At 53.0% G+C, this 13263-nt stretch overlaps 1 protein-coding gene across 4 annotated transcripts; it reads left to right on the top strand.

The window, feature by feature from the left end:
* The first annotated feature begins 8829 nt into the window (after window positions 1–8829).
* Lcn6 (lipocalin 6) lies at window positions 8830–12590 on the top strand. 4 transcript variants are annotated; one of them, XR_006147653.1, is made up of 7 exons: window positions 8830–8919; window positions 9137–9276; window positions 11101–11171; window positions 11665–11775; window positions 11930–12066; window positions 12266–12291; window positions 12441–12590. XR_006147653.1 is itself a non-coding variant. In XM_042681173.1 (7 exons), exons 1-7 carry the CDS (start codon window positions 8830–8832, stop codon window positions 12459–12461), a joined length of 561 nt encoding a protein of 186 aa, XP_042537107.1. In that variant the 3' UTR covers window positions 12462–12590. The 4 variants fall into 4 exon arrangements, 3 of the variants coding, with proteins under 3 accessions (XP_042537107.1, XP_042537106.1, XP_042537108.1); XM_042681173.1 differs by having other exon boundaries at window positions 11930–12031; XM_042681172.1 differs by lacking the exon at window positions 12266–12291 and having other exon boundaries at window positions 11930–12031.
* The last annotated feature ends 673 nt before the right edge of the window (window positions 12591–13263 follow it).

Raw genomic sequence — 13263 nt, 5'->3', positions numbered from 1 at the left:
CCCTGTTAACCTATGGGGTCGCGATATCTTGACCCAGATGAAAGTTATCCTTGCTAGTCCCAATTCTGTGGTTACACATCAAATGCTCAGTATGGATTTTGTCCCTGGTACGGGTCTTGGGAAATCAGGAGAAGGAATTGTTGAGCCCATCCAAGCTACCCAAAAAACAGATAGACATGGGCTTGGGTATTCGGATTTTTAGTATCGGCCCCTGACCCTCCTGTGCCCCATGCAGATAAAATCATTTGGGAATCCCAAACCCCTGTGTGGGTGGATCAGTGGCCCCTTACCCAAGAAAAATTGGAGGCTGCCTCCATGTTAGTACAGGAACAGCTGGTGGCAGGCCATATAGAGCCCTCTACTTCACCATGGAATACTCCTATTTTTGTTATAAAGAAAAAATCAGGCAAATGGCGCCTTTTACAAGATCTACGCGCTGTTAATAAAGCTATGCGCCCAATGGGAGCGCTGCAGCCAGGCATTCCCACACCGGTGGCTATTCCCAGGGACTATTACAAAATGGTTATTGATTTAAAAGATTGTTTTTTTACCATTCCCCTACATCCTGAGGACAGACCCTATTTTGCCTTTAGCCTTCCTCGCATTAACTTTCAAGGCCCCATGCAAAGATTTCAATGGAAGGTACTTCCTCAAGGTATGGCTAATAGCCCTAGCCTTTGTCAAAAATATGTTGCCCAGGCAGTGGACCCTGTGAGAAAACGATGGCAGCGCGTCTATATATTACATTATATGGATGACTTGTTGCTTGCTGCACCTGACACCCACGAACTTAGAAACTGCTATTTAGACCTTTATAAAGCCCTTACTGCCCTGGGACTACAGGTTGCCCCCGATAAAGTTCAAACACAGGATCCCTATACTTATTTGGGTCTAGAACTCCAAAATAATCAAATTCGGGTTCCTCAAATTCAACTTCGTTTAGACCATCTTCACACCCTTAATGATTTTCAAAAGCTGCTTGGAGATATTCAATGGCTTAGGCCATACCTAAGGTTGCCCACCAGCGTGCTTTTGCCTCTTAATGAGATTTTAAAAGGGGATTCTGACCCCTCCTCTCCTCGCAAGCTTACTCCCAATGCTCGAAATGCTTTAACCCAAGTTACTGAGGCCATTGCCCAGCAGTTTGTTACACAGATTTCCTATAATCTTCCTCTGGTCTTAATTATTTTACATACCCCTCATACACCCACAGGATTGTTTTGGCAACAGATTCTTCACTCCAATAATAAGGGCAGCCCCCTGCTTTGGGTCCATTTACCCACCACATCCCCCAAGGTTATTGCTGTTTACCCTGCCCAGGTAGCCTCTATCATTATCAAAGGTCGCTTGCTTTCTCGACAATATTTCGGCAAGGACCCTGATACCATTTTAATTCCATACACCAAAGACCAGACTCAATTTTTACTTCAGACTGGGGATGAATGGGGCATCGCCCTGTCAGGATTTTTAGGACTAATTGATAATCATCTCCCCAATGATCCCCTTTTACACTTCGCCCAGCTACATCCATTTGTTTTTCCCAAGGTTACTCAAAAGGCTCCCATTCCTCAAGCCCTCACTGTCTTTACAGATGGCTCAAGCAATGGCCGTGCAGCCTTTGTTGTTAACAACCATACCACCACCTTTGATGCCCCTTACCAATCAGCCCAGCTTGTGGAGTTATTTGCTATAACACAGGTTTTTATGACGTTTTTTGATAAGCCTATTAATATTTATACAGATAGTGCTTACATTGCTCATTCTGTTCCCTTGCTAGAAATTTCACCCGCTATTAAAACTTCTTCCAATGCGGCATTTTTATTTACTCAGCTTCAACAGCTAATTCAGGCCAGGAGACATCCATTTTTTCTGGGACACATTAGGGCACATTCTGATCTCCCTGGCCCTCTTACACAGGGTAACGCTCAAGCTGATGCGGCCACTCGTTCCATTTTTCCGGTTTTTGTTGGGTCTGTCCAAAAGGCTACAGAATTACATAATCTCCACCATCTAAACTCCCAGAGCCTTCGGTTGCTTTGTAAAATTACTAGACAGCAAGCACGGGAGATAGTAAAGGCATGCCCTGCCTGTGTTGTCTCCCTTCCTGTACCACACCTGGGTGTTAACCCCCGTGGACTGCTACCCAATCAAATCTGGCAAATGGATGTTACCCATTTTCCTGAATTTGGAAAAACAAGATATATACATGTCTCCATAGACACATTTAGCGGGTTTGTTTTTGCTTCACCACACTCAGGAGAAACTGCCAAAGATGTTCTCTCTCACCTTGTTCTAGCCTTTTCTGTAATGGGAAAACCAGCCCACATAAAGACAGACAATGGCCCAGCCTATACCAGTGCCAAGTTTAAACAGTTTTGTGCTATTTTTCAAATTTGTCATACTACTGGGATTCCCTATAACCCCCAAGGTCAGGGCATTGTAGAACGAGCCCACCACACCCTAAAAACCTGGCTTACTCGCCTCAAAGCCTCTGCCTTTTCATTTTCCACTCCTAGGGATCGCCTTAGTCACACATTGTTCGCCCTTAATTTTCTAACTCTGGACAATGAAGGCCACTCGGCAGCTGACAGGCATTGGCACCCATCTTCCAGTTCTGCCCGCCCGTCTGTCATGTGGCGAGACCCCCTTACAGGCAAATGGAAGGGCCCAGATCCTGTTCTTATCTGGGGGCGAGGTTCAGCCTGTATTTTAGATCAAGAACAAGCGGCCCCAAGGTGGCTGCCTGAACGCTTGATAAAACAGGTGAATGGCTTACCACAACCCAGGGGAAGCCTTCCCCCCGAGGATGATGCCTTTTCTCTTGCAGATGCAGCTAGAACTCCAGACATGGACCATCCTGTTTAAATTTATTAAATAACAGATTAATCTCTTGGCTTCTAAGCCCATACAGGTTCATCACCATCGCCTTGATATGGCAGACGCCTTGATATGGCAGACCGCAGCATCAAGATCTAGGATTGACCCCAGGCTTTTAATTAGTGTTTTGCCATGAACTTGTTCCAGTGGGAAACAGCCCTCCCCTTTTTTTTTCTTATTTAGAAAACCCTCCTTATTCATAACTCCTGACCATTCAACGGGCAAGACCTATTGCCATAAGGGATAGGTTCGCCCCTCCTCCTATAGGCCCCTCCGCTTGGGGGAGGATGCACCTATGGGAGGAAGAAGAAATGCTCTAATCAAGGGTGCAGGTAAGACTGCAGGGGGATGGATCCGCGAGATCCCAAAACCCAAGACCCCTGAGTGGCAAGCTCTGGTGCATGACGGTTGGCATGCATACCCACAAGCCGTCTCCTCAAAAAACATGCCAAGGTCTGTAAAATTCCCCTCCCCGAGTGAGGACGCTCGCTCGGAGCGGAGAAAAACCCTGGGCCCTTAGAGGAACAGAGCCTCTGTCACCCCCTTAAAAAGAGCAGCCAACAATTGATGGTCAATTTTCTAAACAAGAAAGGGGGAGATGTTGGGAGCCAAAAGTTAAGTCTCTCAAACTTGATAGGCTTAACTATCTCACTGGAACAACCTGAGCCTGAGTTTACAGAATCCCACCTTTTCACCACGCCTTAAAGTAAACACCCTGCAGCTACTAACGACCACCTTTTCACCCTGCCCTAAATCTACTTAACGACCACCTTTGCACCACGCCCTAAGTCCAAGCATATAAATACCCTTGTGTGAAAAATAAAAATGGGCAGCTTGATCAGAATCCTTGTCTTGCTGTCCTTCTTCGTGTCTCTTGTCCCTTCATTCCTTCTCGCTTAGGTTCACTGCCCTGGTTGAAGTCCTGCGGGTCGGGACACTTGAAAGCACCCTCTTTTTATGGACAGCAGAAGCGAGGTTACAGAAGCGAGATGCGTGGTTACAGGGGGATGATTGGTTAATTTCAAATTACGCTCGGAGTCTCAAGAAGATAGGTGTCTGGTTTAGATCATGGTCACCAGACCCCAGGAGGGGCAGCTCTGGAGTTTCAGATATGGTAATTCCAGGCACTGGGGCTGAAGTGGGTCAAGGGTTAAGTTGCAGAACTGAGATGGGGGTCTTAGTGAAATGGAGTTGCTTAGGTTCCTCATTTCCTCCTTTCTAGAGCATCAGGGGCCAATCATGGTCCCCTAATTGGCATAGTCTTTTATATTTACAGTTTGGTATTGGGATCGCAGAACTAATAGATGGACTGCGCTGATCTTTTTCTTTTACAAAGGACACCAGTCTGTTGAGTATACAAGGTCCGATTGTAAGCAACAAAATTAACAGTACCAAAGTGTCAACGTCTAAGGCATTGGGGTCCCTGGGTAAGGGTCATGAAATCACCAGGACACAGGGGGTGCAGAGTGCAAACAGCAATTGCCACTGCATGCTGTGCTTTATTGTTAGTGTGTATTTAAAGATAAGCAAGCATTATCTTTGCCAAGATTTAATCAGGAGACATTCACACAAAGAATTTATTTATTTATTTATTTATTTTGTCGGTCGTGGGGCTTGAACTCTGGGCCTGGGCGCTGTCCCTCAGCTCTTCAGCTCAAGGCGAGCGCTCTACCACTTGAGCTACAGCGCTACTTCCGGTTTTCTGGTGGTTTATTGGAGATAAGAGTCTCACGGTCTCTCCTGCCCGGGCTGGCTTTGAACCGTGATCCTCAGATCTCAGCCTCCTGAGTAGCTAGGATTACAGGCGTGAGCCACCAGCACCCGGCTAGAATTTCTTTTTTTTCTTTCTTTTCTTTTTTTTTTTTTTTTGCGTCCGGTCGTGGGGCCTGAACTCTGGGCCTGGGCGCTGTCCCTCAGCTCTTCAGCTCAAGGCTAGTGCTCTACCACTTGAGCCACAGTGCCCACACTTCCAGCTTTTTTCTTTTTGCTTATGTGGTGCTGAGGAATCGAACCCAGGGCCTCATGTATGCAAGGCAAGTGCTCTACCACTGAGCCACCTTCCCAGCCCCTCACACAAAGAATTTCAACAGATACATTTTTACTTAACCTATGAGACAATGTGTTGGTATATTATTATCTAAACTATGTTAGAGCAAGCTCAAACCACTTCCCCAATCTCAGGAAAATGCTTGACCAGCTGTTCATCTATGCTTAAGCAAGCAGAAGAGCTACTTCCTCAGCTTCCAGGAGTCTGTGACACGTGTTTTGAGATAGGGAGAGAGAGCATGTTCCCTCTCTAGCCCGGCGTGCCAAGAGCTTTCCACATACACACACACAGTCCTCAGATCATCCCGAGGCCAGAGCCTGCCCCCTTCAACACAGACCCTGAGTCTTCACACCAAAGGCCTCACATTCTCTTCTACCAGTCCTGACTCCGGATGTCACAGCTAACTTAATTTTATACCAGCTGCACTCGTAAGCTCCAATTTTAAGACATACCATTTTCTACATAAACTTTCTGAGGTTTGTCTTCTTTACAAACATTTTAAGACAATCCTTTTTTATCCAGAGGATACCAATTTTTCCCCAATTCCTTTCCCAAGGCTTTCTTTACTACCTTCCTCTTCTTTACAACTCCTTGAGCTTCTTTGTGGCTAGAGTTTAAAACTGCCCAATTTTCCTTTGGCTTGTGGAACCAAGTTATTTCAGAACAGCCTCAAGGCACCACTGGGATGCAGAAGCTTGCTAGATTTTAAGGCTAAGAGTAGGGCTGGGTCTCATTTACTACCTCCATTAATTAAAAAAAAAATCTCTCCTTTATCTTTAACTCGCACTGGGGAGGGAGCAGGTTATTACCATACCAGAGCCAAACTAAGCTGTGACCCTGAAGTGCCTAAGGCAGCCAGTGATATCCTTGCCCCCAATATACTGGATATCACCTAAAGAATGTCCCACAAGATCTTAGTTTTAGCAGGTTTTAACCGGGAAGCATTCACAGGTGATAGAATCAGGCAGGAGTTCAGTCTACTTTTACCACGGTGGAGGTGGTCTGGGTGACAATGTAGATTTCCTCCAGGTGACTGTCAGGCTGTGGTTGAACTTTACCCATTAGAGTGTGCAGCAGCAGCAGCAGCAGCGTCTCTCAGTGGCTCCAAGGGACAGTCACACCTCCGTGCTGGGCTGCAGATTCCTACACAGACTGGTTAAGGATACATTGCATAGGCTTGGCCGGCTGTGATCCCACTAGTCTTTAAGACTATTTAGACAATAGCCCAGGACAATTTACCAAGATAACAACTTTTTAAACTAGATAGTTCTTTTAATAAGGCTAGGATTTTTCAGGCAGATACAGAGGGCTCAGGCCTGTACTACTATTTCCCATGCCTTTTTCTTTTTTTAAATTTTTTTTTCTTTTTTATTGTGAAAAAGCTGTACAGAGGGCTTACAATTACATGGGCAAGATAATGAGTACAAACTGCATCCTTGGGATCATTACAAAACATTCACAAAGAGGCGGGAGGTTAGGGCTGGGGCGACTATTACGCACGTCACCTTCCCACTCAACCTGTCGGCCTTTGGGTCTTGTTGACGGCCTGTGACCACCTTTTACCTGGTCAGGCGGCGGACACCTGTGGGTGAACTTCTGGATGTCATCTCTGGGACAGAGCACGTTGGGGCCTCCTCTAGCACCTGAGAGCAGCTCTTCTCTGTGGGTACTGGATCCCACACGGGGGTGGGGGTGGGGCAGGCGGGGGCAGGTGGGGGGCAGGCGGGGGGGGGGGGGTGCTCTCCTCCCTCCTGCCGGGGATAGATGGCGTCCTGACCTCCCGTTCCAATGTCCTCTACGGATGGTGGCCGTGTGACGTCTCTCAGGACCTCTTGCCTGCCCACTCCGGCAATGGGGGCCGGGTGGACAGGGAGACCCAAGTTCCATCTGTGTCTCAGCAGGCTTGGAGAAGAGCCAGCTCAGCATTCTGAGACAGTTTCCGCCCGCCGTGTCCCGTTGGGAGCCCAAGGACCATTGAAGGTGGTTGAGAGAGAGGACTTGGACACAGGGTCTGTTAGGGTTAGTGTGGGTGAGGAACAGAGCCAGCCAGGGGAGGGGCTGGTGCTTCTGTGAGCTGATTTTCAGACCTCAAAACAACAAGTGAGCATTTGAATTCAGTGAGATGCATCTGTAAAGACAGAACTCAGACCCAATGCCCACAGCAGCCAGACGGCTACTCTTTCCCCCATCGTGGCCAGACAGCCCTAAGTCAGATATGTGGGCCCAGATGGTGTCCACCACATGTGAAGCCCACAAGGGCTCAGGGACATTGCCGCGGATCGGGAGGACACCTAAGGGAGGAACCTGGAATAGGATGGGGAGATGGCAAACAGACAACTCACACACATTAGGAGTGGATGCTGAGTGCCGAGTGCTGAGTGCGATTTAATGCAGAGGATAACTAACTTTTAGCAAAAAGTCTCCATAAGAAAGGGCAAAAGGTTACACAATCTTGCTGCATGGCTTCATTCTTGGGTGGTCACCAGCTGGTTGCCTGAAAGGCACTTGTTTCCGGCTTATCTCTAAGAAATATAATGGGTTTCGATGTTTGTCACCATCTAACCATTACCTTATTTCTATAGAGGCCTTAATTGTCCCATAAGATCTTTCCTGTTCCTTCTTTAATAGTAAGGTCACGGAGGCCTAGATCTAGTAAGTCTCTTAGTAAATGAAAGAGAGTAACAGGAAGTTCTTTCTCCTAAGTAGTTATCTCCGCAATTGCCATACATTCCTTCTGTTCTAGCCGCACCTATAGCTTCTTGCAAATCTCTTACAAACAATTCCTTCTGCTGAAGTGACTTTGTGAAACCCCCAATATTTACTTATGACTTGTCTACTAGCCTCCATAAGAGGGGTTTTAGGTTAGCACTTATTGGAGTCATCAACACTCTTAAGAAAGAACTTTGAATAAGGGAACGTTGACAACGAGCAAGTACAAAGAGCAGTAGAAACAGTAAAAGATTAATAGGCACTCTTATGAGGAAAAGAAAGGCAGAAACACATCTTTCCCAGGGGTTTGCCAGCCTTTTTCCAGGAGTAGGCCTCTTAGAAGCCCTATTCTCCAAGGTAGACTTCGGTGAAGTCCCAAAACTTGGAGATAGGTTTCTGTAAAGCCCCATTCTCTGAGGTAGACTTCGGTGAAGTCCCAAAACTCAGAGATAGGTCTCTGAAGCCCCTATCTTGGTCTGATAGATGGTTTCCCATGCTAAGCAGACTCCACTGGAGTCGGCGTGGCAGGACATCACCTCGGCCAGGACGGCACTGCTAGTCACAGCCTGTCCGACTCCTGTGCCTGCGTCTGACTTCAGGCCGCCCTGGGAAGGCCTCGGGGCCTGCGCCAAGCCAGGGCCTCCGCGCATGAGAGATGGGGTGGGAGGCCAGCCAGGGGCCTTTCTGGGGGTGGAGGAAGTCCCAGGCCAGCCAAGCAGGAGGTACACGGACCAGGAGTGGGTGGGAGACTTGGGGAGAACTTTCTGTATTTTAATTGATTAACACAAAGCATATCTAAAAGCACAGCTTCTGGAAGAACTTGTTCCTCACCAGTCTGTCCCTGTCCCTGGCCAGGCCCCCACCTGGCCCTGAAGGGCAGAGTCTGTTCCCAGACTTAGCTGTGAAGACCACAGGCCCTGGGGAGGGCAGGAGGGAGAGGGCTTCAGGATGCTTTTTCTGGAACCTTCTTTGGGGAGACACGTGTGAACAGGACCTGGCACCCCACCATGGATGGGGGAGGATGGGCTCCGCTCTAGCCCTCGGGCTCTCTTGGCTCCGGGCTGCACCGGGGCTGGGCGGCGGCCAGGCTACCGCTTGCGTGTGCCCTCCTTCCCACGTGGGCATCGAGCCACATAAACGGCTCCGGCTGGGAAGGGGCTCACCCCGCCCGTGCTGTGCGGTGACCCAGCCTCGGGATGGGGGTGGGGCTGCTGACCACTCTTCTTGCTCTGGCCTCTGCACCCGGGACCCTGGCAGGGTGGCTGGGAAGGCTGGACCCGAACCAGGTAACACTCTGCTGGACTGAGGCTGGGCCGGGAGACCAGGCCCCGGCTCGGAGGCCACACGGCATCCAGGGCCCTCGGGCAGCATCTGGGGCCCTCCAGCCAGCCTGGGTGGGCACCGGGGATAGGGCTGGGCCGGGGCGGGGGGCGGTGTGGATGGGGACTCCCTGGGGGAGGAGAGCCTGGCGGCCTTCACCGACCCCTCTCTCTCTCCACACAGCTTCTGGGGCCCTGGTACATCCTGGCCGTGGCCTCCCAGGAGAAGAACTTTGTGGTGGAGAAGAATGTGAGGAGCATCGAGGGCGTCGTGGTGACTCTCACACCAGAAAACAAGCTGAGAGTGTGGTCCTCCCTGCGCAGGTGAGTGTGCAGGGCTGGCCGGCCTCGGGCCTCGGGCCTCGGGCCGGGCCAGCCTCCGCCTGACACCCCTTGTCTAGAGAGCCTCCGCCTGGCCCAGGCCTTGGCCCCCAGAGCCTCGGGCTGTGCTCACCTGGCCCAGGCAGGCCCCACCTGGACTCTGCATTCTTGTTCCCACACTCCCCCCACCTCCTGGGGCTCCCTCCTCCTGCTGGGCTGTCCTCTGAGCCGCCACCCTTGTGTTGGCCCTGGCATCTGGACTCCTGGACGCTGGGCCTGCCTGGTCCCTGACTGCTCAGCCCGCCTCTGGCCGCCTGCTCTGATGCACCTGATGCTCGTTGGTGCAGCCGGCTCAGGTCACAGGTGCAGCTCCCCCCCCCCCCCCCCCATGCCCTAACTTCCTCCCACCCAGCCCCACCTCCCAGCCCTGCCCCAGGCCGGTCCCAGCCTTCAGACCTGCAGGACTGAACACTAGCTCCACACTACCTCCCAGCCCTGGCCCTCAGCACTCGGTGGCCTGTTTCTAGGGGTCTGACTCGTGGGGGCTTCAGGCTGACTTCTGGGGACAGCCTCGGTGCCTCCTTTCCAGCGTGTTCCCTCCTAGTGCTTCTTACGGCTTTAGTGGCGCCCTCAAGTATCCGGGAGGTTAGCCAGCCAGCTGTGTGTGATAAACAGCACTAGCTGAGCGTGTGCCAGCGGCTCACCCTGGAACCCCAGCTGCTCAGGAGGCTCCGCTCTGAGGATGGCCTCTTGAAGCCAGCCACCGCAGGAAAGTCCATGGATGCTTATCTCCACTTAACCATCAAAAAGCTGAACGTGAAGCTGTGGCACAAGTAGAGGAGCCCTAGTTTTGAGGAGAGAGTTCAAGCCCCAGCACTGCCACAGAACAAAAACAAAAACAAAAAACAAGTTATAAATATGTTTCCACATTTGCCATTTTTTCTTGTGTTATGAAGGAGCTTTTCTGCCAGGACATGTATGTTTTAAAACATTTTCTGCCGTTCTACACAGGACCCTTTCTTGTGCGTCTCTGGGTGCCACGTCGGGACTGGAGTGGGCTTCTCCACCCCTGGCACTGAGGATTCTCTCTGCCCCATTTGATTTTTTTTTGTTTTTCTGAGACAGGCCTTCTAGTCTCAGCTCCCTGAATGCTGGTATTACAGGCGTGAACCGCCAGGCTCCGGCTGTTAGCATTTTTCTTATATCAGGAATCTTTCCCGGGGAGTCAGTGTGAGGCTCAGGCAGGTGCTTGTGCAGCCGCAGTGTTGTTGGATGACCTGGCTTTCCCCATGGACGCAGAGTGTGATCTCTGTCTAGCTCCAAATGCCTATGGTATATTTTGCTTTTGTTGTTGTTGTTGTTGCGCTTTTTGTGCTGTTCCTTTGATGTTTTTACTTGTCTGACCTCCAAGGTTGTACTTTTTGTGGCTATTAAATGTGCCTTGTTTGGAGGCTCTTGCTGGAGTTTTCCTTCCGGAATTTCCTCAGTTCTTCTTGTGTTGTCTTACTCCCAGGCTGCCTTGGCTTGATGTGTCTGACAGGTGCCACGGGTCTACTGGGTTGCTTGCTTTTAGGGACTGAGAGTTGGGATGCCTGGGCTGGTTGGCTGCAGTTTGTCCCGTGTCCCAGGCTGTCTCCCCGTGGCGGGCACTGAGCTCCTCACACGCACTCGCTGGCCTCACCAGGGTCCTGGGGTGGAAGAAGCTGGGCGTTCAGGGTAGCTGAGGCACCTGTGGGCCCCTGGAGGCCTGAGGTCTGTGAGTCCCAGTGCTGGTCTGGGGGTCTCGCCATCTGGGCGGATGGGTGCTGAGGGGCCTTTGCCGTCCAGGCTGGATGGTTGCCACCAGAGGACTGTGGAACTACTGAAGCAAGAGTCCAGATGGGTGTTTGAGAACCCCTGTGAGTACGATGCCCAGGGGTCTCTGGGCGATGCTGCCCTGGGCGGTCCCCAGGTCCCAGGTGGGTAGGCCAGGGCTGGCTGCAGTGGCCCACTCTGCGCCAGGGCCCCAGAACCACTCTTCATGGGGAGTTACCAGATCTGACTGGATAAGAGGGGCTCCTGAACGCAGGAGATTTTCCCCTTAACCTCCCCGCCCCCCCCCCCCCCACCAGATGCCTGTGCGGGCGGCCACCTGGGCCTCGGGCCCTTCCCTGGGAAGTGGCTGCCCAGGCTTACAGGGCCAGGGGCAGGGTAGGTCACCCAGCTGCTCCTCAGGTTTCCCAGGACGAGCAGGGATGCGCACCTGACGTCCATCTAGCCACCCGTTACACACAGCTGCTTTCCAGGGACAGAGCTGGGCCTCGCCTGGGTCACCCTGAGTCTGCGCCTCCGCCCTGAGGCTCAGGCCAGCCAGCCCTCTGGAGGGCAGCAGAGCCCACACTTGCTTTCTAGCCCTGGGTGTGCTGGACTTCCGGGTGCTGGGCACCAACTTCAAGGACTACGCCATCATCTTCATGCAGCTGGAGCAGGAGGACGAAGCCTTCAGCACCGTGGAGCTGTACAGTGAGTGGGGCAGGCCGGGGGGTGCTCGGGCCCCCACACGCCGGGGCCAGGTGTCCTGTGGGCGGCCTGAGTGGGGACCCATGAGACCATGTGCTCACTTCCTCGAAGCTGGGTTGGGCGCCTCCCCTGAGGCCCCTGTGACCCCTCCCCCCAGGTCGCACAGCTGTGGCCAGTCAGGAGGCCATGCGGCTCTTCACCAAGTGGAGCAAGAGCCTGGGCTTCCTGTCCCACGAGCAAGTCCAGCTGCAGGAGGACCGTGAGTGACCCCAGGGAGCCCCAAGGACAAGCTGGGTGTGTGAGCTGTTTTCTGGCTTCTGTCAGTGTGTGGGGCTTTGAGGGGTCACCTGCCCCTTCCAGAGTTTTGCAGGATGGCCCCAGCCCCCGAGGTGAGGGGGGACAGGGCCCTGGGCCCCGGGAGGTGAGGGGGGACAGGGCCCTGGGCCCCGGGGCACAGCGCTGTCCTCACAGCTGGCCTGGCCTCTGCTTTCAGTCACCTGCGCACACGAGATCGTCCAGGTAGGCGGCCCCTCTGTGCATCACCGCTGGCTCCCTGGGGGTGGACAGGGGGACGGGGACCCCGTCTCATGAGGCCAGGCAGCCTGTGGCTCGGTGGCTGATGTGGGCGATGCCTGTGACACCCCACCACATGCAAGCCCGGTTTTCAGGGTGTGCGCAGTGCTCTGTGAAGGGGCACCGTCTGGTCTGTCTGGAGCTGGGCCGGGCTGTGCTCTCCGTGGCTGGAGGAGGAACTGGTGCTGCTCGCGGCTCCCACAGGACCCTCTCCTGAGCTCAGAATAAAGCGACTGCAAACCTTCCTTGTGTGTCTGGACTGAGCCGGGGCTGGGTGGGCAGACCCGCCAGCCGCCCAGGCAGGGAGGGAGGGAGGAGCGCCCTTGGGCCTAGGAGCTGGCAGTGGCTGGTGGCTTCCCAGAGGACTTGACAGGGCTCCAGGCAGGCAGAGGCTGACCAGCCTAGGTTGGGCAGAACCTGTGGGAGGGATCTGGACACTGGATGGATGGGTGGTGGAGGGGCCTGGACACCATGTGGACGGATGCAGGAGGGGTCTGGACACAGGATGGGCAGATGCTAGAGAGGCCTAGACACAGGATGGGCAGGTGCTAGAGAGGCCTAGACACAGGATGGGCAGGTGCTAGAGAGGCCTAGACACAGGATGGGCAGGTGCTAGAGAGGTCTGGACACAGGATGGACAGGAGGCTGGTGTGCACAGATGCCCTAGCAGGAAGCGCCCCCCCCCCCCCATGGCTATAGCTGGCTTATCTGCCCCAGGGCGGCTGCTGACCTGGGACTGGCTGAGCTCTGCAGCCTCAGTGTCCTGTTGGGTCCACGTCCTGAGGTGGCTGGGCTGGGAGGGGGTTGACGTCACTCACGCTGAGGTCTTGTCCCCGGGGCTGGGCGCACATGTATGCGGCTGGTAGCCACCTGGCTTTTCCCAGAGCAGCCCTGGCGTCCAGAGGTGCCCAGAAGAGG

This window comes from Dipodomys spectabilis, unplaced genomic scaffold (assembly GCF_019054845.1).
Source record: "Dipodomys spectabilis isolate Male_0828 unplaced genomic scaffold, ASM1905484v1 ptg000067l, whole genome shotgun sequence".
Lineage (NCBI taxonomy): Eukaryota > Metazoa > Chordata > Mammalia > Rodentia > Heteromyidae > Dipodomys > Dipodomys spectabilis.
The sequence above is the reverse complement of the archived record's forward strand: the minus strand, read 5'-3'. Positions and strand labels throughout refer to the sequence as shown.

Bases quoted from the DNA above. Each gene is read 5' to 3' on its own strand.
- Lcn6 (XM_042681172.1), top strand. From the start codon at position 8,830: ATGGGGGTGGGGCTGCTGACCACTCTTCTTGCTCTGGCCTCTGCACCC. The intron at 8,920-9,136 runs GTAACACTCTGC...CTCTCCACACAG, and splicing joins GAAGGCTGGACCCGAACCAG to CTTCTGGGGCCCTGGTACAT. The intron at 11,172-11,664 runs GTGAGTACGATG...CTTGCTTTCTAG, and splicing joins ATGGGTGTTTGAGAACCCCT to CCCTGGGTGTGCTGGACTTC.